Source organism: Physella acuta, unplaced genomic scaffold (genome assembly GCF_028476545.2).
Source record: "Physella acuta isolate Inbredline_101_S28 unplaced genomic scaffold, ASM2847654v3 ptg000658l, whole genome shotgun sequence".
Taxonomy (NCBI): Eukaryota; Metazoa; Mollusca; class Gastropoda; family Physidae; genus Physella; species Physella acuta.
Window position 1 is genome coordinate 1,257,196 of NW_026732177.1, and position 22,465 is coordinate 1,279,660.

Below are 22,465 nucleotides of genomic sequence, written 5' to 3' on the forward strand. Positions count from 1 at the left end.
CTTTTTGTAAACTTTTTAAACTCAAAGTTTTAAACAATGATATTTGTTAAAAAATATTTTTGGTCGGTACATCTATGTAAATCACAAGATTTCTTTTCATGCAATTAAGCATTATTGCACTAGTCTAGTAGTGTCTACGTTTACAACACGTATTAACAGCTGCATCAGTTTGCCATTCTAAAAATAACCATTACGATGCATTGCAATGTTTCAACAGTTGTTATGCGGTGTAGTGCTGACTGGAGTATATGCTCCGGGTATGACCGGAGTCGGAAGAACTGTAGTAGCTCAAGGCCCATGAGCTACTACAGTTCTTCCGACTCCGGTCATACCCGGAGCATATACTCCAGTCAGCACTACACCGCATAACAACTGTTGACCACCAAGCCTCCCTTCAACAATTTCCAAAACAAAAGTCAGATAGAACTAAACTCATCTTACCCTACCATCCTCATTCAGTTTTGGCTAAAAATATCATTATAAAAAATTTTTCTATCCTCAAGTCAGACCCCCATTTAGGCCATTTATTTCAACAGAATCCTTTGGTTGTGTATAGAAGGGAACGCAACCTTAGAGACCTTTTAGTTCGCAGCCGCCTGCCACCCACTACCAACACCGGTTTTGGCACCACTCCTTGTCCCCGTAAATGCAATACCTGTCATTTCACCCTTCAGGTTGAATCACTGCAGCTGCCGAAGGGAACCCTCAAAATTAAAAATCACTTCAACTGTGAGTCCCGCAACGTAGTTTACGTCATCCAGTGCAGGCGTTGCAACATCTTTTATATCGGACAAACGGGGAAAAGATTGTCTGACAGGGTTAGCCAACACCTGCGATCAATCAACAATGAAGACGGTCTTCCTGTGGCCAAACACTTCAACAAGAGTGGGCATGACTTAAAAAAGGACTTTTGTGTAACCGCCGTTCGGTTTTGCCACAATTTTAAAAATCGCCTTAGCACTGAAACGCGACTAATACTTAAATTTGGTACACGGGCACCCGATGGCTTGAATGAACAGATATCTTTCACCTAACAACCCCCCCCCTCCCGCATACACCACGCCCCCAACCCCACCCCTATACGGTGTCCAAGCGTCCTTCTCACGCGTCTTTTCTTTTGGATATCGTGGCTAGCAGACAAGACGTGTTTTCACTGTCGAGCTAAGTCAAAAAATGTGTTACTGTCTGTCTTTATTTGTCTAATCTGTAATCACACTGTTGTGTGCTGACGAAGACCTTGGGTCGAAACGTCCATAGTACTTGTAACTGTCTTTAACTTGTGAGGTAACTAATACTATCTGTTTTATTACTAATTACATTAACCTCACTGCAGCTACCATTTGTTTTTGTATATATATATATATATATATATATATATATATATATATATATATATATATATATATAAGTATCCAAAAAGGCGCCACTTTGTTGAAAATGGCCAGAGGGGGAGCGGCCGATCCCCCTGCTCCCCCCCCCCCCCCTGCGTACGCTACTGATTGAACCGTAAAATACGTTATTGACTTTGATTAAGATTGTGCAGGGGGGGGGGGGGGGCGCTTTTAGACTAACTAAAATCGCAAAATTAAACTTGATTTTGAGTAAACAGCCTTTAGCGCTTAGAATAGCAACTAATTGTACTAAAGTGCATTGTACAATTGTGTAACATTTTTTTAAAAAGTTAGAAAGCTAGTTACGTTAACCCGCTCTACAAACTTTGTCGAAGATGGTTTGGAGGTGTGTGTGGGGGGGGGGGCTCTTTTGTCGCGAACAAGAGCTAAAAACATAAGTATATTGTACTGAATAGGTCTTTTTTTTTGCTTGTTTCATAACAAGTCCTAATACTGCAATGTTCATATAGTTAAGGCTACTAGACCTACTAAACAATGTAAAAATGGTATAACACCACAACAGGCGATGATGCTTTGTTATTTTGTTCAACCTAACTGATAATTTAAAACTATAATACACTATTATCGAAATTGTTCTAAAGACACAACCAAAAGTAGACCAAATAAGCTTGCACCTTATACAAACTACACTCTAAAGCAGTGATTCTTAATCTTTTTGGAGGTACCGAACCCTACCAGTTTCATATGCGCCTTCACCGAATCCTTCTTAATAACTTTAGCGTCAATATTGACAAAATCCGAGCGTGAATCACATGTCGGGTGTGTGTCTTGACCTCCGCCGAAGCTCTGAGACTTACATACCGAACACTTGGATTCGATCGATCGAACCCAAGTTAAGAACCACTGCCCTAAGCTCGTTTGATTTCCTTCTTTTTTTGTTTCGGTTTCCTAAGGAGCATAGGCGTAGGCAACACTTCGTCAACTCACTTGATTTTTATGAAGATAGAACCCTGGTTCAAACGATTTTCTTCAGGCATTTTTTGTGTGTCTCCTTCTCTTCCTCTTTTCCCGTGGACTTAACACCAGCACCTGCTTAATGATGTTATTTACTGTCTTTCTGCTATATTGCCCTAACCACAACCTTTTCGTTGCTCTTATTTCATTCTTCATTGTCTGTAATCTAGCTCCGTGCCATACAGTAAAAGAGACTTCGCATTTAGCTATAGATCCTGAATGAATTTTTTTGACAATGCATTTGAATTCCACATTGTCTTAGAGCATGGGTTCCCAACCTGGGGGTCGAGAAGGGCTTTCTGTGGGGTCGCCAACTGGTAGACTAAACTCTAGCAATGAATAAAAAACAAATATTGAGAAAAATATTTGAAATTCGGCATTACTAACATCACTGGAAATGGAATAGAGAATAAACAATTTGTACTGTGCAAAGCTGTTCTTAGTCAGAAGTCTTTGATTTTGCAGATGTGCGCTGCCTTCTCGTCCACGGCCAACAACAAATACAGAACTAATTGCACTGGTTGATGAAGCAGTAATCACCAGTTTAATGATAGTGGCACCGCCCATGACGTCCTGATTATAATCAGCAGCAATTAAACGCGTGTTAAATAGGGATTAAATAGGTTTGCCGCGACATAACTGCCCATTTCGTTGGGTTAAAATAACACGGGTATTGCCGTATTTGTTTTTAGGTCTACATTTTTATGCAGCTTTATTTTTGTTATAAACAATACAGAGTATGATTCAATGAATGTGATGTCCACATAGCCCTCTCTACCTCAACTCATACGCCGTCCGCACGTATCCACCATTTTCTAAAGTTTTAGTTCCATGTTAATGATTTTTTATATTCTTACGATAAATCTATCTTGACGCAACGAAATTACATGCTAATTAATTAGACCTAACGGTGTGTGGCCTATTTTATTATTTTTTTCAAATTTAAAGTTACGAGTTTACATTAGGGGGTAGAACGCACGACTGCTGACCCAAAAGTTCTGAGCTCTAAACCCAGGTTCATATCCGAGAACACCAAACACAGATGGATACCTAGATCAATCTCAAATTCTAAAACTACTGAAGGAAGCTAGGCATAAATCTAGAACTGATCAGAATGTCTCATTTGCTGAGAACAACTAAATATGTGAACTCTACCTAATATTCCCTATGCTCACCAGGCTATAATGGGCAACTAAGAAATTAATCTAAGGTGTTTTAATCCAATTAACTAGATCTAGATATCCTGTTCCTTAAAAAAAAATTAATATCCAAAACCTTATTTCTAATTATACAAATGTAAAGCATCTTTCATACATTTCTTAGTAGTGTAGTGGGTAAGCAAAAATGGCCAGGCAGTTTTTCATTGATTGCCAAGGCTGGTCAATAATTTGTTCGTCTGGAGGCTTGCGAGTGAGACCTAATTCAGAATGTAGACCCTATGCCTAACATTTGTATTATTTTAATGTTTGTTACCACCTCACTGACGCTATCTGACTAAATTACTTTCAAGTGCTGTGCATTTTTCAAAAGGCGTCAATCATAGAGTCATGTGTCAGAACTCGACCGCTATTTAAACTAAAGTGTGTACTTGAATATTAAAACATTGTTTTTTTTTTATAGTAAAAAAAAAACCCAACCATTTAGCTTTAAAGGGACAGTTACTATGATTTAAAAAGGAAATTTGGAGGCCCCTAAAAATCGGGGGCCCCTGGCTGCAGCCTTCTCAGCACCCCCTTAATCCGCCACTGCTCGGCTCGTCTTTGTAAATACATTTCGTGTTGTGTGAGGTTGATACATTGAGTATCTGCATGCCGATAAGATTCGAGGTCTATTTCTTATTGTGTGAGGTTAATACAATGTATTTATCGTGATTCACAAAGACTTACTTCAGGTGGTCTGGTGACGTATGTCGCGCACAAACCATGTGCAGTCTCCTCGTCCTGGAGTTGGAGGGCTGAGCCCAAGTCTCCCAGTGCGATGTGCCCAGAGAGTAGGATGTAGACATTCTCAGGTTTGATGTCTCTAGTGAGGGAGTCAGTGGGGTGAGGGAGTCAGTGGGGTGAGGGAGTCAGTGGGGTGAGGGAGTCAGTGGGGTGAGGGAGTCAGTGGGGTGAGGGAGTCAGTGGGGTGAGGGAGTCAGTGGGGTGAGGGTTGGGCTAATGGTTTGATGTCTCTAGTGAGGGAGTCAGTGGGGTGAGGGAGTCAGTGAGGTGAGGGAGTCAGTGGGGTTGAGGGAGTCAGTGAGGTGAGGGAGTCAGTGGGGTGAGGGAGTCAGTGGGGTGAGGGAGTCAGTGGGGTGAGGGAGTCAGTGGGGTGAGGGAGTCAGTGGGGTGAGGGTTGGGCTAATGGTTTGATGCCTCTAGTGAGGGAGTCAGTGGGGTGAGGGAGTCAGTGAGGTGAGGGAGTCAGTGGGGTTGAGGGAGTCAGTGAGGTGAGGGAGTCAGTGGGGTGAGGGAGTCAGTGGGGTGAGGGAGTCAGTGGGGTGAGGGAGTCAGTGGGGTGAGGGAGTCAGTGGGGTGAGGGAGTCAGTGGGGTGAGGGTTGGGCTAATGGTTTGATGTCTCTAGTGAGGGAGTCAGTGGGGTGAGGGAGTCAGTGAGGTGAGGGAGTCAGTGGGGTGAGGGAGTCAGTGGGGTGAGGGAGTCAGTGAGTTGAGGGAGTCAGTGGGGTGAGGGAGTCATTGGGGTGAGGGAGTCAGTGGGGTGAGGGAGTCAGTGGGGTGAGGGTTGGGCTAATGGTTTGATGTCTCTAGTGAGGGAGTCAGTGGGGTGAGGGAATCAGTGGGGTGAGGGAGTCAGTGGGGTGAGGGTTGGGTTATCAGCCAAAAACCAACAGACACCTAACCAAACAAACAGACCCCAAACCAAAAACCAACAGACACCTAACCAAAAACCAACAGACCCCAAACCAAAAACCAACAGACCCCAAACCAAAAACCAACAGACCCCAAACCTAATCTATCTTGTCGATGTCTGGCCAATATTTAGCCAGTACCTGGACACATCTGACCCCACCTTTGACCCAACAGGTGAATGTGTGGACCTACCTGTGAATAATGTTCCTGTCATGAAGATACTCCAATGCCCTACCTGTGAATAATGTTCCTGTCATGAAGATACTTTAATGCCCTACCTGTGAATAATGTTCCTGTCATGAAGATACTCCAATGCCCTACCTGTGAATAATGTTCCTGTCATGAAGATACTCCAATGCCCTACCTGTGAATAATGTTCCTGTCATGAAGATACTCCAATGCCCTACCTGTGAATAATGTTCCTGTCATGAAGATACTTTAATGCCCTACCTGTGAATAATGTTCCTGTCATGAAGATACTCCAATGACCTACCTGTGAATAATGTTCCTGTCATGAAGATACTCCAGTGCCATCAACAATTCCAAGCCGTACAGTCTGGAACAAACATTGTTTGATCTGAAGTACTGGCTAAGTGCTTAATTAAATGATAATTTGTAGTACTGGCTAAGTGCTTAATTAAATGATAATTTGTAGTACTGGCTAATTAAAGTAGGCCTATAATCTGTAGGTCTATGGTCTTGGTTTACCTAGCGTCGTTGTAGGCGATCCCTTTCATCCTCTGTGTCAGGTGGTCGAGGGTTAGGAACGGAGCGTACTCTGTCATGATCACTGAGAACTGATGGAGACAAAGATAGTATTATCATTGCACTCACTTAAACGAACGTAGGCGTCATAGGTAACACGGGAAAAACCTATATGTAAAGGACCATGACTTGTGTGTTTATTAGCAGCGTATACCCGGCATTACCCGGGTTTAGGTAATATAAACTTTTCGAATTAACCCTAACTAAAACCAACCAAAACACACACTAAAACGCAAACATAACACAAACGCAAACACAGATACAAACACAAACGAAAACACAAAGAAAACACAAACAAAACAAAACACTAAAACAAACCTAAATCTTAACGCAAACCCAAACACAAAGAAAACACAAACGGAAACAAAATAGCAAACACAATACAAATAGAAACACAAACGCAAACCAAAAAAATAACCAACATAATTCAAATAATCGCAAACATAAACGCAAAGTGCTCACAGTCTAGCCCGTGGCACCAAATCGCACCATGCAGGGGTGCCGGCGGAAACGCCTGATTCAACGTATTAAACGACTATAGTATCCCAACTTATTCATTGTATTTTGCACTCACTTAAACGAACGTAGGCGCCATAGCTAACACTGGAAGGCCCGGGGCGCCAAATAGCATCCTGTCGGGGCGCCGGAGGACTCTCGGATTCGATTCAGTTAAAGAATATAGTAACCTTTCTTATCCATAGTCTATCGCACTGTTTAAAACGAAATTAAGCATCATAGTGCTCTCAGGATAGCCCAGGGCGCCAAATCGAACCCTGCCGAGGCGCCGCAGACGCGCCTGATTCAATTCAGTGTACGACTATAATACCACAAGCTTAGCCGCAAAAGGAAAGGTAGAAGTAAACATAGAGGACATTTAGGAGCGGCTTCTAAGCTGTTATTGATTAAAAATAATAATTAGTTAACAGTACGTTCAGTGTATAAAATAAATACAACGCAGTATTTTAAATATCTGTGTTTTACCTACCACACTGCACTTGATTAATCCACTCTAATTAAGGAATTAATTTTTCCAAACACCAAAACAAAGTAATAAAAAGTAATTTTTCCCCCTAGATGTAATGTTTTTTTTAAAGTGAAGTAATTGTGTTTTCCTAATTTATCAAGGGACGTAATTAGTGCTAAAGGACTAAATGAAAATAATTTTCAGACACGATTAGAATTTTGACCTCATCATTTTGAAAGCCGTCAATGACTTTAATGATGAAGGGAGAGTCCCTACAGATGTTGAGGATATTGAACTCCGTCATCGAGTCAGTCTCATGGTGGGAGTTCATCTTCTTGTGGACACCCAAGTACCTGGACTCTTTGTGGATCACAAGGTCAATCTAAGGGAATGATGGATCACAAGGGTCAGACTAGAAATATATAAATTAATTAATTAATTAATTTAAAAATAGATATCTACACGCACTCTAATATATATATACGAGCCGACCCGTTGCGTATCATACGCCGCTATTTAGTTGTTTTTTTTTCTACTTTTCAGTAATTTATAATTTGTGAATTCGACAGTACCAATGCTGCCATTGAAAATATTTGCTTAAAAACACTAACCCCCCCCCCCCCCCCCCCCACGTGAAAGCAGCCTCCTCTTAGTTACCTCCTCTAAGTTTAAAATCGTTTCAAACTAAATTATCTGCCCCTAATAGCCGTCACCAAACCCGTCTCTATGATTGTAAAATGTAAACAGAGTGAACACCGCTCACCAGATCATGTGGGGGTGGGGTGGGGGTGATAGTGATAGAGAGAAAGAGAGGGGACTGCAAGGAGGCGCTTGCAGCTTGTTTTCTAACTGATCCCAGAAGAGAATTATATATATATATATATATATATATATATATATATATATATATATATATATATATATATATATATATATATATATATAGACAGACAGACAGACAGACAGACAGACAGACAGACAGACAGACAGACAGACAGACAGACAGACAGACAGACAGACAGACAGACAGACAGACAGACAGACAGACAGACAGACAGACAGACAGACAGACAGACAGACAGACAGACAGACAGACAGACAGACAGACAGACAGACAGACAGACAGACAGACAGACAGACAGACAGACAGATAGATAGATAGATAGATAGATAGATAGATAGATAGATAGATAGATAGATAGATAGATAGATAGATAGATAGATAGATAGATAGATAGATAGAGAGATAGAGAGAGAGATAGAGAGAGAGAGAGCAATGTTTGTCTCACTAAAGTGAATCGACGAGTTAGGCTGGATGAAAATAAATAAAAATGTAGCCTTAAACTCAAAAAATTACTTTCAAGCTCTCTGGATTTGTTACTTCTATAAAATTGATTCTAAAAATATTAAGATTCTTAATTATTTTCAGGCTTTACTTTTTAAAAGAATTTTTTTTCGGTCGCTCTGATTACAAAATCTAAAAAAAATAATTTTAAATTAAAAAAAAAATGGTGGAAGGATTCTTGTCCACTCGGCCAAGTCCATTTACAATTTTCAAAGAACTTCGCTTGTGTTGAATAAAAATCTTCACAGATTAATTTATCATAAATATAAAGGAAATTAATTCTGTTTTTTTTTTATTCGTTGAGAATAAAATGATTACACAGGAACGTTGTCGTCCAGTGACGTAGCTAGGGGACGCCAAAAAGGGTATTAGGGGGCGCCAAAAAGGGTATAAAGGGGCGCCAAAAAGGGTAGTAGGGGGCGCCAAAAAGGTATAACCGACAATGCATATTTCTCATATATCTCATCTTAAAAAGAGGCTTTAAATATTTGTTTTTGCACATTTTTAAGATGGGATAGAAATATGTACAATGGAAGTTACGATGGTAAACTGCTACACGCCAATGTCACTGTTTTCTACAAGTAAACTGGGTGGCAACAAAAACCTTTACGTGACTGGTGGCAACCAACCGTTCCATTGTGGAGTGGGGGGGGGGGGGGGGTACGGTGGGATGGGGGTGGAGTTAAGGGGTGGGGGGTGTATGGAGAGTTACGGATTTTGTGACAACGTTTGGCGAAAGGGGGAATGGAAAGGTTTTTAAAAGCAATAAAAAAAACTTCACTTCAAAATTAGTTTTATTTCCCTTTTTACAAGAATGATCTTTATAATTAAATAGTAATGTTTTAGAATAAACGCAATTAGCTATGTAATTATTCTAAATTTTAAAAAAATCTTTAAAAATATGGCAAATGATAAAGTTATATTTAAATTTTAAAAAATTAAAGCCGTTCAGGAACCATCATTTTAATATTTTTGTATCCAACATAAACCGTTAAAAAGCCGATAGAAATTTTTTATCGATTCAAATGTTTAATTAAAAAAAAACTGCCCTGAAACTCTCCTTGAAGTCAACCGGCCAGGGAAAGTCACAAAATTGTTTCTCAGGGTAAAATACACAATAGGGGTCTAGTAGTTTATTTATATTAAATTATATAACATACCCTGTCACTCCAACAACCTTACACTACTAACCCAAAAATATAAAAGTGTTAGCTAAATTACTATTATAAATTTATATTACTAGTTTTTATTTGATTGAATTTTTCTAGCCTAAATAAAACCGGAAGTCATTTTATATTTATTTCTCAAATGTTATCAAATTTTCAGTTTTGGTTGAAAAATATGCTCTCTGGCAACAACCATTTGGAATCAGATTTTCAAGACAATAGTTTTGGTGAGGGGGGGGGGGGGAAAGGTGTAATCTGTGACGTCATTTGGGGGGAGGGGTGTCAGATTTTGAGGAAAATCGTGACGTCATTTTTCGACAACTCATACAGAGAAAATAGCCACAGCAAGACGCACCTTACCCGTGGTCGCCCGGGCAAACCCTGCGGCCACCGTCTCAAAGTTGTCTGGGTCCTGTGGGGGAAAACAACACGTCAGATCTTTGGTTACACGACCCCACACCCAGATCTTTAGCTACAGGACCCCACACCATGATCTTTAGCTACAGGACCCCACACCCAGATCTTTAGCTACAGGACCCCACACCCAGATCTTTACACGACCCCACACCCAGATCTTTACAGGACCCCACACCATGATCTTTAGCTACAGGACCCCACACCCAGATCTTTAGCTACAGGACCCCACACCCAGATCTTTAGCTACAGGACCCCACACTCAGATCTTTAGCTACAGGACCCCACACCCAGATCTTTACAGGACCCCACACTAGATCTTTAGCTACAGGACCCCACACCCAGATCTTTAGCTACAGGACCCCACACCCAGATCTTTAGCTTCAGGACCCCACACCCAGATCTTTAGCTACAGGACCCCACACCCAGATCTTTAGCTACAGGACCCCACACCCAGATCTTTACAGGACCCCACACTAGATCTTTAGCTACAGGACCCCACACCCAGATCTTTAGCTACAGGACCCCACACCCAGATCTTTAGCTACAGGACCCCACACCCAGATCTTTAGCTACAGGACCCCACACCCAGATCTTTAGCTACAGGACCCCACACCCAGATCTTTACAGGACCCCACACCCAGATCTTTAGCTACAGGACCCCACACCCAGATCTTTAGCTACAGGACCCCACACCCAGATCTTTAGCTACAGGACCCCACACCCAGATCTTTAGCTACAGGACCCCACACACAGATCTTTAGCTACAGGACCCCACACCCAGATCTTTAGCTACAGGACCCCACACCCAGATCTTTAGCTACAGGACCCCACACCCAGATCTTTAGCTACAGGACCCCACACCCAGATCTTTACAGGACCCCACACCCAGATCTTTACAGGACCCCACACCCAGATCTTTAGCTACAGGACCCCACAAACAGATCTTTACAGGACCCCACACTAGATCTTTAGCTACAGGACCCCACACCCAGATCTTTAGCTACAGGACCCCACACCCAGATCTTTAGCTACAGGACCCCACACCCAGATCTTTAGCTACAGGACCCCACACCCAGATCTTTAGCTACAGGACCCCACACCCAGATCTTTAGCTACAGGACCCCACACCCAGATCTTTAGCTACAGGACCCCACACCCAGATCTTTAGCTACAGGACCCCACACCCAGATCTTAGCTACAGGACCCCACACCCAGATCTTTACATGACCCCACACCCAGATCTTTAGCTACAGGACCCCACACCCAGATCTTTGGTTACACGACCCCACACCCAGATCCTTAGCTACAGGACCCCACACTAGATCCTTAGCTACAGGACCCCACACCCAGATCTTTAGCTACAGGACCCCACACCCAGATCTTTAGCTACAGGACCCACCACCCAGATCTTTAGCTACAGGACCCACCACCCAGATCTTTACAGGACCCCACACCCAGATCTTTACAGGACCCCACACCCAGATCTTTAGCTACAGGACCCCACACCCAGATCTTTAGCTACAGGACCCCACACCCAGATCTTTAGCTACAGGACCCCACACCCAGATCTTTAGCTACAGGACCCCACACCCAGATCTTTAGCTACAGGACCCCACACCCAGATCTTTAGCTACAGGACACCACCCAGATCTTTAGCTACAGGACCCCACACCCAGGTCTTTAGCTACAGGACCCCACACCCAGATCTTTAGCTACAGGGCCCCACACCCAGATCTTAGCTACAGGACCCCACACCCAGATCTTTAGCTACAGGACCCCACACCCAGATCTTTAGCTACAGGACCCCACACCCAGATCTTTAGCTACAGGACCCCACACCCAGATCTTTACAGGACCCCACACCCAGATCTTAGCTACAGGACCCCACACCCAGATCTTTAGCTACAGGACCCCACACCCAGATGTTTAGCTACAGGACCCCACACCCAGATCTTTACAGGACCCCACACCCAGATCTTTAGCTACAGGACCCCACACACAGATCTTTAGCTACAGGACCCCACACCCAGATCTTTAGCTACAGGACCCCACACCCAGATCTTTAGCTACAGGACCCCACACCCAGATCTTTAGCTACAGGACCCCACACCCAGATCTTTACAGGACCCCACACCCAGATCTTTACAGGACCCCACACCCAGATCTTTAGCTACAGGACCCCACAAACAGATCTTTACAGGACCCCACACTAGATCTTTAGCTACAGGACCCCACACCCAGATCTTTAGCTACAGGACCCCACACCCAGATCTTTAGCTACAGGACCCCACACCCAGATCTTTACAGGACCCCACACCCAGATCTTTAGCTACAGGACCCCACACCCAGATCTTTAGCTACAGGACCCCACACCCAGATCTTTAGCTACAGGACCCCACACCGAGATCTTTAGCTACAGGACCCCACACCCAGATCTTTAGCTACAGGACCCCACACTAGATCTTTAGCTACAGGACCCCACACCCAGATCTTAGCTACAGGACCCCACACCCAGATCTTTACAGGACCCCAAACCCAGATCTTTAGCTACAGGACCCCACACCCAGATCTTTACAGGACCCCACACCCAGATCTTTAGCTACAGGACCCCACACCCAGATCTTTACAGGACCCCACACCTAGATCTTTAGCTACAGGACCCCACACCCAGATCTTTAGCTACAGGACCCCACACCCAGATCTTTAGCTACAGGACCCCACACCCAGATCTTTAGCTACAGGACCCCACACCCAGATCTTTAGCTACAGGACCCCACACCCAGATCTTTAGCTACAGGACCCCACACCCAGATCTTTAGCTACAGGACCCCACACCCAGATCTTTAGCTACAGGACCCCACACCCAGATCTTTAGCTACAGGATCCACACCCAGATCTTTAGCTACAGGACCCCACACCCAGATCTTTAGCTACAGGACCCCACACCCAGATCTTTAGCTACAGGACCCCACACCCAGATCTTTAGCTACAGGACCCCACACCCAGATCTTTAGCTACAGGACCCCACACCCAGATCTTTATAGGAACCCACACCCAGATCTTTAGCTACAGGACCCCACACCCAGATCTTTACAGGACCCCACACCCAGATCTTTAGCTACAGGACCCCACACCCAGATCTTTACAGGACCCCACACCATGATCTTTAGCTACAGGACCCCACACCCAGATCTTTAGCTACAGGACCCCACACCCAGATCTTTAGCTACAGGACCCCACACCATGATCTTTAGCTACAGGACCCCACACCCAGATCTTTAGCTACAGGACCCCACACCCAGATCTTTACAGGACCCCACACTAGATCTTTAGCTACAGGACCCCACACCCAGATCTTTAGCTACAGGACCCCACACCCAGATCTTTAGCTACAGGACCCCACACCCAGATCTTTAGCTACAGGACCCCACACCCAGATCTTTAGCTACAGGACCCCACACCCAGATCTTTAGCTACAGGACCCCACAACCAGATCTTTAGCTACAGGACCCCACACCCAGATCTTTACAGGACCCCACACTAGATCTTTAGCTACAGGACCCCACACCCAGATCTTTAGCTACAGGACCCCACACCCAGATCTTTAGCTACAGGACCCCACACCCAGATCTTTAGCTACAGGACCCCACACCCAGATCTTTAGCTACAGGACCCCACACCCAGATCTTTACAGGACCCCACACCCAGATCTTTAGCTACAGGACCCCACACCCAGATCTTTAGCTACAGGACCCCACACCCAGATCTTTAGCTACAGGACCCCACACCCAGATCTTTACAGAACCCCACACTAGATCTTTAGCTACAGGACCCCACACCCAGATCTTTAGCTACAGGACCCCACACCCAGATCTTTAGCTTCAGGACCCCACACCCAGATCTTTAGCTACAGGACCCCACACCCAGATCTTTAGCTACAGGACCCCACACCCAGATCTTTACAGGACCCCACACTAGATCTTTAGCTACAGGACCCCACACCCAGATCTTTAGCTACAGGACCCCACACCCAGATCTTTAGCTACAGGACCCCACACCCAGATCTTTAGCTACAGGACCCCACACCCAGATCTTTAGCTACAGGACCCCACACCCAGATCTTTACAGGACCCCACACCCAGATCTTTAGCTACAGGACCCCACACCCAGATGTTTAGCTACAGGACCCCACACCCAGATCTTTAGCTACAGGACCCCACACCCAGATCTTTAGCTACAGGACCCCACACACATATCTTTAGCTACAGGACCCCACACCCAGATCTTTAGCTACAGGACCCCACACCCAGATCTTTAGCTACAGGACCCCACACCCAGATCTTTAGCTACAGGACCCCACACCCAGATCTTTACAGGACCCCACACCCAGATCTTTACAGGACCCCACACCCAGATCTTTAGCTACAGGACCCCACAAACAGATCTTTACAGGACCCCACACTAGATCTTTAGCTACAGGACCCCACACCCAGATCTTTAGCTACAGGACCCCACACCCAGATCTTTAGCTACAGGACCCCACACCATGATCTTTAGCTACTCTTTCTCTCTCATACACACACTGATTGTGTTAGCTCACACACACACACACACACACAAACACACACACTTATTGTGTTAGCCAGTAGCGTAGCGAGGGGGGGCGGGGGTGGGGGAAAATGGGTTGGAAAAATAAATTGAAAGGTTGAGGGGGGTGTAAATCGAAATCTCAAGGGGGGGGGGGGTGCAAATCGAAAGTTTGAGGGGGGGGGGGCGTGCAAATCGAAATCTTGAGGAAGGGGGGGGGGGGGCAAATCGAAAAGTTTGTTTCCGGGCGCCGGGAGGGGTCGCTACGCCTATGGTGTTAGCTGACACACACACACACACAAACTGATGTGCTTACGTAATGTTTCCATGAAGATGGCTGGAGAAAGAAAAACAAATTCCTGATCAGAAAAATTACTGGATTGGACAAATGACCAAACAGACAAATGACTACACGGGAGAAATGACCGACAATTTATTACGGATCAAAATGTGTATACATTTAAAAATTCTTTCTACTGGTTTGTAATTGAGAAAAAGAGCAACATATCATTTTACAACACGAGGTCACTGACCTTAATGTCACTGACACAGAGGTCATTGACCATTTTGTCATTGACCACGAGGTCACTGACCTTAATGTCACTGACCATGAGGTCACTGACCTTAATGTCATTGACCATGAGGTCACTGACCTTAATGTCACTGACCACGAGGTCACTGACCTTAATGTCACTGACCATGAGGTCACTGACCTTTGTGTGCGTGACCACGAGGTCTCTAAACAAAACAAGCCACCTGGAAGGTGCCGGTCCTTTCATAGTACAACTTCTCAATCACGTGATAGTCCTTGAGCTTGGAGAATCTCGGTACCCTCAGGTCGAGCAAGACGTCAGCCAGGAAGTAGTTCTGGAAGTCCAGGGCGGCGCTCTGGAAGGCAACCATGTTCTCGCTCACCATGAACTTGTGGTACTCAGCGTCGATTTTCTGGGGGAGGGGATCAGTCAGTTCAAGTCACAGTCACCTCAAGTCACAGTCATCTCAAGTCACAGTCACCTCAAGTCACAGTCATCTCAAGTCACAGCTCAAGTCATAGCTCAAGTCACAGTCACCTCAAGTCACAGTCATCTCAATTCACAGCTCAAGTCACAGTCATCTCAAGTCACAGCTCAAGTCACAGTCACCTCAAGTCACAGCTCAAGTCACAGTCATCTCAAGTCACAGCTCAAGTCACAGTCATCTCAAGTCACAGCTCAAGTCACAGTCATCTCAAGTCACAGTCACCTCAAGTCACAGCTCAAGTCACAGTCATCTCAAGTCACAGTCACCTCAAGTCACAGTCATCTCAAGTCACAGTCACCTCAAGTCACAGTCATCTCAAGTCACAGTCACTTCAAGTCACAGTCATCTCAAGTCACAGCTCAAGTCACAGTCATCTTAAGTCACAGTCACCTCAAGTCACAGTCATCTCAAGTCACAGTCACCTCAAGTCACAGTCATCTCAAGTCACAGTCACTTCAAGTCACAGTCATCTCAAGTCACAGCTCAAGTCACAGTCATCTCAAGTCACAGCTCAAGTCACAGTCATCTCAAGTCACAGTCACCTCAAGTCACAGCTCAAGTCACAGTCATCTCAAGTCACAGTCACCTCAAGTCACAGTCATCTCAAGTCACAGTCACCTCAAGTCACAGCTCAAGTCACAGTCATCTCAAGTCACAGTCACCTCAAGTCACAGCTCAAGTCACAGTCATCTCAAGTCACAGTCATCTCAAGTCACAGTCACCTCAAGTCACAGTCATCTCAAGTCACAGTCACCTCAAGTCACAGCTCAAGTCACAGTTACCTCAAGTCACAGTCACCTCAAGTCACAGCTCAAGTCACAGTCACCTCAAGTCACAGCTCAAGTCACAGTCATCTCAAGTCACAGTCACCTCAAGTCACAGCTCAAGTCACAGCTCAAGTCACAGTCATCTGAAGTCACAGCTCAAGTCACAGTCATCTCAAGTCACAGTCACCTCAAGTCACAGTCACCTTAAGGCACAACTCAAGTCACAGTCATCTCAAGTCACAGTCATCTCAAGTCACAGCTCAAGTCACAGCTCAAGTCACAGCTCAAGTCACAACTCAAGTCGCAACTCAAGTCGCAACTCAAGTCACAACTCAAGTCACAGTCATCTCAAGTCACAGCTCAAGTCACAGCTCAAGTCACAGTCACCTCAAGTCACAACTCAAGTCACAGTCGTCTCAAGTCACAACTCAAGTCACAGTCATCTCCTGTTAACGTCACCTGCAGTCAGAGGCGTAGCGAAGGGGGGGGGGGGGGGGCAGGGGGTACCTATGTCCCCGGGCGCCGACCTTAGGGGGAGCGAAAATGGGTTGGAAAAACAAATTAAAATCTCATTTTAGCTGCATAAATATAAACATATATGAGGGGGAGGGTGCAAATCAAAAATGTGAGTAGGAGGGTGCTAATTGAAAGTTCGAGGAAGTGGGGTGCAAATCGAAAATGATCCCGAGGGGGGCGCCAAATTGAAAGTTTGTCCCCGGGCGCCGGGAAGGGCCGCTACGCCTCTGCCTGCAGTCACAGCCAACAACGATTTGCGTCTTTATGGCCTGCGACAAAATAGCTTGAGAAAGCACATCTCCCGGAGGTTCCTACTAATAGTTCATCCATCTGTGACGGCCAGTCCTGTTGTTGATGGCCCCGCTAAGAGTTCATCCATCTGTGACGGCCAGTCCGGGTGTTGATGGCCCAGCTAAGAGTTCATCCATCTGTGACGGCCAGTCCGGGTGTTGATGGCCCAGCTAAGAGTTCATCCATCTGTGACGGCCAGTCCGGGTGTTGATGGCCCAGCTAAGAGTTCATCCATCTGTGACGGCCAGTCCGGGTGTTGATGGCCCAGCTAAGAGTTCATCCATCTGTGACGGCCAGTCCGGGTGTTGATGGCCCAGCTAAGAGTTCATCCATCTGTGACGGCCAGTCCGGGTGTTGATGGCCCAGCTAAGAGTTCATCCATCTGTGACGGCCAGTCCGGGTGTTGATGGCCCAGCTAAGAGTTCATCCATCTGTGACGGCCAGTCCGGGTGTTGATGGCCCAGCTAAGAGTTCATCCATCTGTGACGGCCAGTCCGGGTGTTGATGGCCCAGCTAAGAGTTCACCCATCTGTGACGGCCAGTCCGGGTGTTGATGGCCCAGCTAAGAGTTCATCCATCTGTGACGGCCAGTCCTGTTGTTGATGGCCCAGCTAAGAGTTCATCCATCTGTGACGGCCAGTCCGGGTGTTGATGGCCCAGCTAAGAGTTCATCCATCTGTGACGGCCAGTCCTGTTGTTGATGGCCCAGCTAAGAGTTCATCCATCTGTGACGGCCAGTCCGGGTGTTGATGGCCCAGCTAAGAGTTCATCCATCTGTGACGGCCAGTCCGGGTGTTGATGGCCCAGCTAAGAGTTCATCCATCTGTGACGGCCAGTCCGGGTGTTGATGGCCCAGCTAAGAGTTCATCCATCTGTGACGGCCAGTCCTGTTGTTGATGGCCCAGCTAAGAGTTCATCCATCTGTGACGGCCAGTCCGGGTGTTGATGGCCCAGCTAAGAGTTCATCCATCTGTGACGGCCAGTCCTGTTGTTGATGGCCCAGCTAAGAGTTCATCCATCTGTGACGGCCAGTCCGGGTGTTGATGGCCCAGCTAAGAGTTCATCCATCTGTGACGGCCAGTCCTGTTGTTGATGGCCCAGCTAAGAGTTCATCCATCGGTGACGGCCAGTCCGGGTGTTGATGGCCCAGCTAAGAGTTCACCCATCTGTGACGGCCAGTCCGGGTGTTGATGGCCCAGCTAAGAGTTCATCCATCTGTGACGGCCAGTCCTGTTGTTGATGGCCCAGCTAAGAGTTCATCCATCTGTGACGGCCAGTCCGGGTGTTGATGGCCCAGCTAAGAGTTCATCCATCTGTGACGGCCAGTCCGGGTGTTGATGGCCCAGCTAAGAGTTCATCCATCTGTGACGGCCAGTCCTGTTGTTGATGGCCCAGCTAAGAGTTCATCCATCTGTGACGGCCAGTCCGGGTGTTGATGGCCCAGCTAAGAGTTCATCCATCTGTGACGGCCAGTCCGGGTGTTGATGGCCCAGCTAAGAGTTCATCCATCTGTGACGGCCAGTCCGGGTGTTGATGGCCCAGCTAAGAGTTCATCCATCTGTGACGGCCAGTCCGGGTGTTGATGGCCCAGCTAAGAGTTCATCCATCTGTGACGGCCAGTCCGGGTGTTGATGGCCCAGCTAAGAGTTCATCCATCTGTGACGGCCAGTCCTGTTGTTGATGGCCCAGCTAAGAGTTCATCCATCTGTGACGGCCAGTCCGGGTGTTGATGGCCCAGCTAAGAGTTCACCCATCTGTGACGGCCAGTCCGGGTGTTGATGGCCCAGCTAAGTGTTCATCCATCTGTGACGGCCAGTCCTGTTGTTGATGGCCCAGCTAAGAGTTCATCCATCTGTGACGGCCAGTCCGGGTGTTGATGGCCCAGCTAAGTGTTCATCCATCTGTGACGGCCAGTCCTGTTGTTGATGGCCCAGCTAAGAGTTCATCCATCTGTGACGGCCAGTCCGGGTGTTGATGGCCCAGCTAAGAGTTCATCCATCTGTGACGACCAGTCCGGGTGTTGATGGCCCAGCTAAGAGTTCATCCATCTGTGACGGCCAGTCCGGGTGTTGATGGCCCAGCTAAGAGTTCATCCATCAGTGACGGCCAGTCCGGGTGTTGATGGCCCAGCTAAGAGTTCATCCATCTGTGACGGCCAGTCCGGGTGTTGATGGCCCAGCTAAGAGTTCATCCATCTGTGACGGCCAGTCCGGGTGTTGATGGCCCAGCTAAGAGTTCACCCATCTGTGACGGCCAGTCCGGGTGTTGATGGCCCAGCTAAGAGTTCATCCATCTGTGACGGCCAGTCCGGGTGTTGATGGCCCAGCTAAGAGTTCATCCATCTGTGACGGCCAGTCCTGTTGTTGATGGCCCAGCTAAGAGTTCATCCATCTGTGACGGCCAGTCCGGGTGTTGATGGCCCAGCTAAGAGTTCATCCATCTGTGACGGCCAGTCCTGTTGTTGATGGCCCAGCTAAGAGTTCATCCATCTGTGACGGCCAGTCCGGGTGTTGATGGCCCAGCTAAGAGTTCATCCATCTGTGACGGCCAGTCCTGTTGTTGATGGCCCAGCTAAGAGTTCATCCATCTGTGACGGCCAGTCCTGTTGTTGATGGCCCCGCTAAGAGTTCATCCATCTGTGACGGCCAGTCCTGTTGTTGATGGCCCAGCTAAGAGTTCATCCATCTGTGACGGCCAGTCCTGTTGTTGATGGCCCAGCTAAGAGTTCATCCATCTGTGACGGCCAGTCCGGGTGTTGATGGCCCAGCTAAGAGTTCATCCATCTGTGACGGCCAGTCCTGTTGTTGATGGCCCAGCTAAGAGTTCATCCATCTGTGACGGCCAGTCCGGGTGTTGATGGCCCAGCTAAGAGTTCATCCATCTGTGACGGCCAGTCCTGTTGTTGATGGCCCAGCTAAGAGTTCATCCATCTGTGACGGCCAGTCCTGTTGTTGATGGCCCAGCTAAGAGTTCATCCATCTGTGACGGCCAGTCCTGTTGTTGATGGCCCAGCTAAGAGTTCACCCATCTGTGACGGCCAGTCCGGGTGTTGATGGCCCAGCTCATAGTTCATCCATCTGTGACGGCCAGTCCGGGTGTTGATGGCCCAGCTAAGAGTTCATCCATCTGTGACGGCCAGTCCGGGTGTTGATGGCCCAGCTAAGAGTTCACCCATCTGTGACGGCCAGTCCGGGTGTTGATGGCCCAGCTCATAGTTCATCCATCTGTGACGGCCAGTCCGGGTGTTGATGGCCCAGCTAAGAGTTCACCCATCTGTGACGGCCAGTCCGGGTGTTGATGGCCCAGCTCATAGTTCATCCATCTGTGACGGCCAGTCCGGGTGTTGATGGCCCAGCTAAGAAGTTCACCCATCTGTGACGGCCAGTCCGGGTGTTGATGGCCCAGCTCATAGTTCATCCATCTGTGGCGGCCAGTCCGGGTGTTGATGGCCCAGCTAAGAGTTCACCCATCTGTGACGGCCAGTCCTGTTCATCCATCTGTGACGGCCAGTCCTGTTGTTGATGGCCCAGCTAAGAGTTCATCCATCTGTGACGGCCAGTCCGGGTGTTGATGGCCCAGCTAAGAGTTCATCCATCTGTGACGGCCAGTCCTGTTGTTGATGGCCCAGCTAAGAGTTCATCCATCTGTGACGGCCAGTCCTGTTGTTGATGGCCCAGCTAAGAGTTCATCCATCTGTGACGGCCAGTCCTGTTGTTGATGGCCCAGCTAAGAGTTCATCCATCTGTGACGGCCAGTCCGGGTGTTGATGGCCCAGCTAAGAGTTCATCCATCTGTGACGGCCAGTCCGGGTGTTGATGGCCCAGCTAAGAGTTCACCCATCTGTGACGGCCAGTCCGGGTGTTGATGGCCCAGCTCATAGTTCATCCATCTGTGACGGCCAGTCCGGGTGTTGATGGCCCAGCTAAGAGTTCACCCATCTGTGACGGCCAGTCCGGGTGTTGATGGCCCAGCTCATAGTTCATCCATCTGTGACGGCCAGTCCGGGTGTTGATGGCCCAGCTAAGAAGTTCACCCATCTGTGACGGCCAGTCCGGGTGTTGATGGCCCAGCTCATAGTTCATCCATCTGTGGCGGCCAGTCCGGGTGTTGATGGCCCAGCTAAGAGTTCACCCATCTGTGACGGCCAGTCCTGTTGTTGATGGTCCAGCTTCTTCTTCGTTCTTAATTATTAGTGTTGAAGGGGATCGAGATTTATCTGCCAGTGGGTTTAAATTCGAGACTTCGTTCAAATTTATCAACCATGAGCTTTTTGCCGACTCGACCACGCCTCCAACACAATTAAGCGTTACGTGTCAACTGGTTATGCGCCATTGAGGCCATTGACTACGATTTCAGCCTGCTTTTCTTTTTGGATTTGCTTCCATAGCCTTTGTCCAACCAAGAACAAACTACAAGGCAGCAGTTGTTTAATTTTGGAGTTGTCTCTCCTAGAAGAGTGGCTGTCCCCAGCTAACGAGCCTCATCTGCCCGAGGGTTCGAACTCGTGGCTTTTCGGTTTAGCAACCATGAGCTTTACCGACTCGACCACGCTGACCCATGGCCCAGCTAAGAGTTCATCCATCTGTGACGGCCAGTCCTGTTGTTGATGGCCCAGTTGAACGAAATAACTTGCAGAAGTCAAAATGTCTCTAGAAAGAGCGCTTGCTTTATTAAATGGAATTCTTCCCGATAGAGGGCGTCTAAAAACAAATGGCTAAAAGCTAATCATTGATATTTTACGTCCACAGAAAGGGTTTGCAGTTCTTGTCAGCGGTCGGCCGTAGCATTCTGACACATCGTTAACTTCTGCTTACTACACACGTAGCCATTTTATGTGAAATATAGATCATCATGTTTTCCCTTTTGTGCCAAAGAGACATAAGGATATCATCGTTTATATACTTGCAGCATCAGTTCATTTAGGACTAATCTAACTAGGTTGTCTTTTCAACACTCCTTAAGTTCCTTGTTGTCGTATTTTTGTGACGTCATTCAATTGTATTTTTTGTTTTCCGTTAAGCAACCAACTCTTTTGATTGGTGGATATAAGAAAATATTTCTACTCTAACACAAATTCTCTAACGGTGAAAAAAAAAAACTTGACAGCCAGGGTTGACAGCTCTATGTCTGGGGCTCAATGAAAGGGGGGAGGGGGGGTGAGGGGGCGGAGACAGGTGGGATAGAAAAATTCGGACATGGAGAAACTTTTTAAAAGTTCAACTCTTTGTGATTGTTCCCGACTATACATTTCTTCTTCTTCTTCTTCGTTCTTAATTATTAATGTTGAAGTGGATCGAGATTTATCTGCCAGTGGGTTTGAACTCGAGACTTTGTTCGAATTTATCAACCATGAGCTTTTTGCCGACTAGACCACGCCTCCAACACAATTAAGCGTTACGTGTCAACTG

The 22,465-nt window shown here is 46.8% G+C and overlaps 1 protein-coding gene across 3 annotated transcripts in view; it reads right to left on the reverse strand.

The window, feature by feature from the left end:
• The window catches only part of LOC131948696 (putative serine/threonine-protein kinase PRKY), a 30,319-nt gene that overhangs the window by 7,351 nt on the left and 503 nt on the right, over nucleotides 1-22,465 (reverse strand). For 2 of the 3 annotated variants that reach the window (XM_059310363.1, XM_059310361.1), the window contains exons 2-8: nucleotides 15,220-15,408; nucleotides 14,780-14,800; nucleotides 9,815-9,871; nucleotides 7,172-7,330; nucleotides 5,928-6,016; nucleotides 5,713-5,775; nucleotides 4,253-4,388 (exon numbers count right to left, since the gene is read on the reverse strand). In XM_059310363.1, coding sequence (XP_059166346.1) covers nucleotides 4,253-4,388; nucleotides 5,713-5,775; nucleotides 5,928-6,016; nucleotides 7,172-7,330; nucleotides 9,815-9,871; nucleotides 14,780-14,800; nucleotides 15,220-15,408 — 714 coding nt within the window. The remainder of the gene's footprint in view (nucleotides 1-4,252; nucleotides 4,389-5,712; nucleotides 5,776-5,927; nucleotides 6,017-7,171; nucleotides 7,331-9,814; nucleotides 9,872-14,779; nucleotides 14,801-15,219; nucleotides 15,409-22,465) is intronic. The other variant, XM_059310362.1, reaches the window with a different exon arrangement.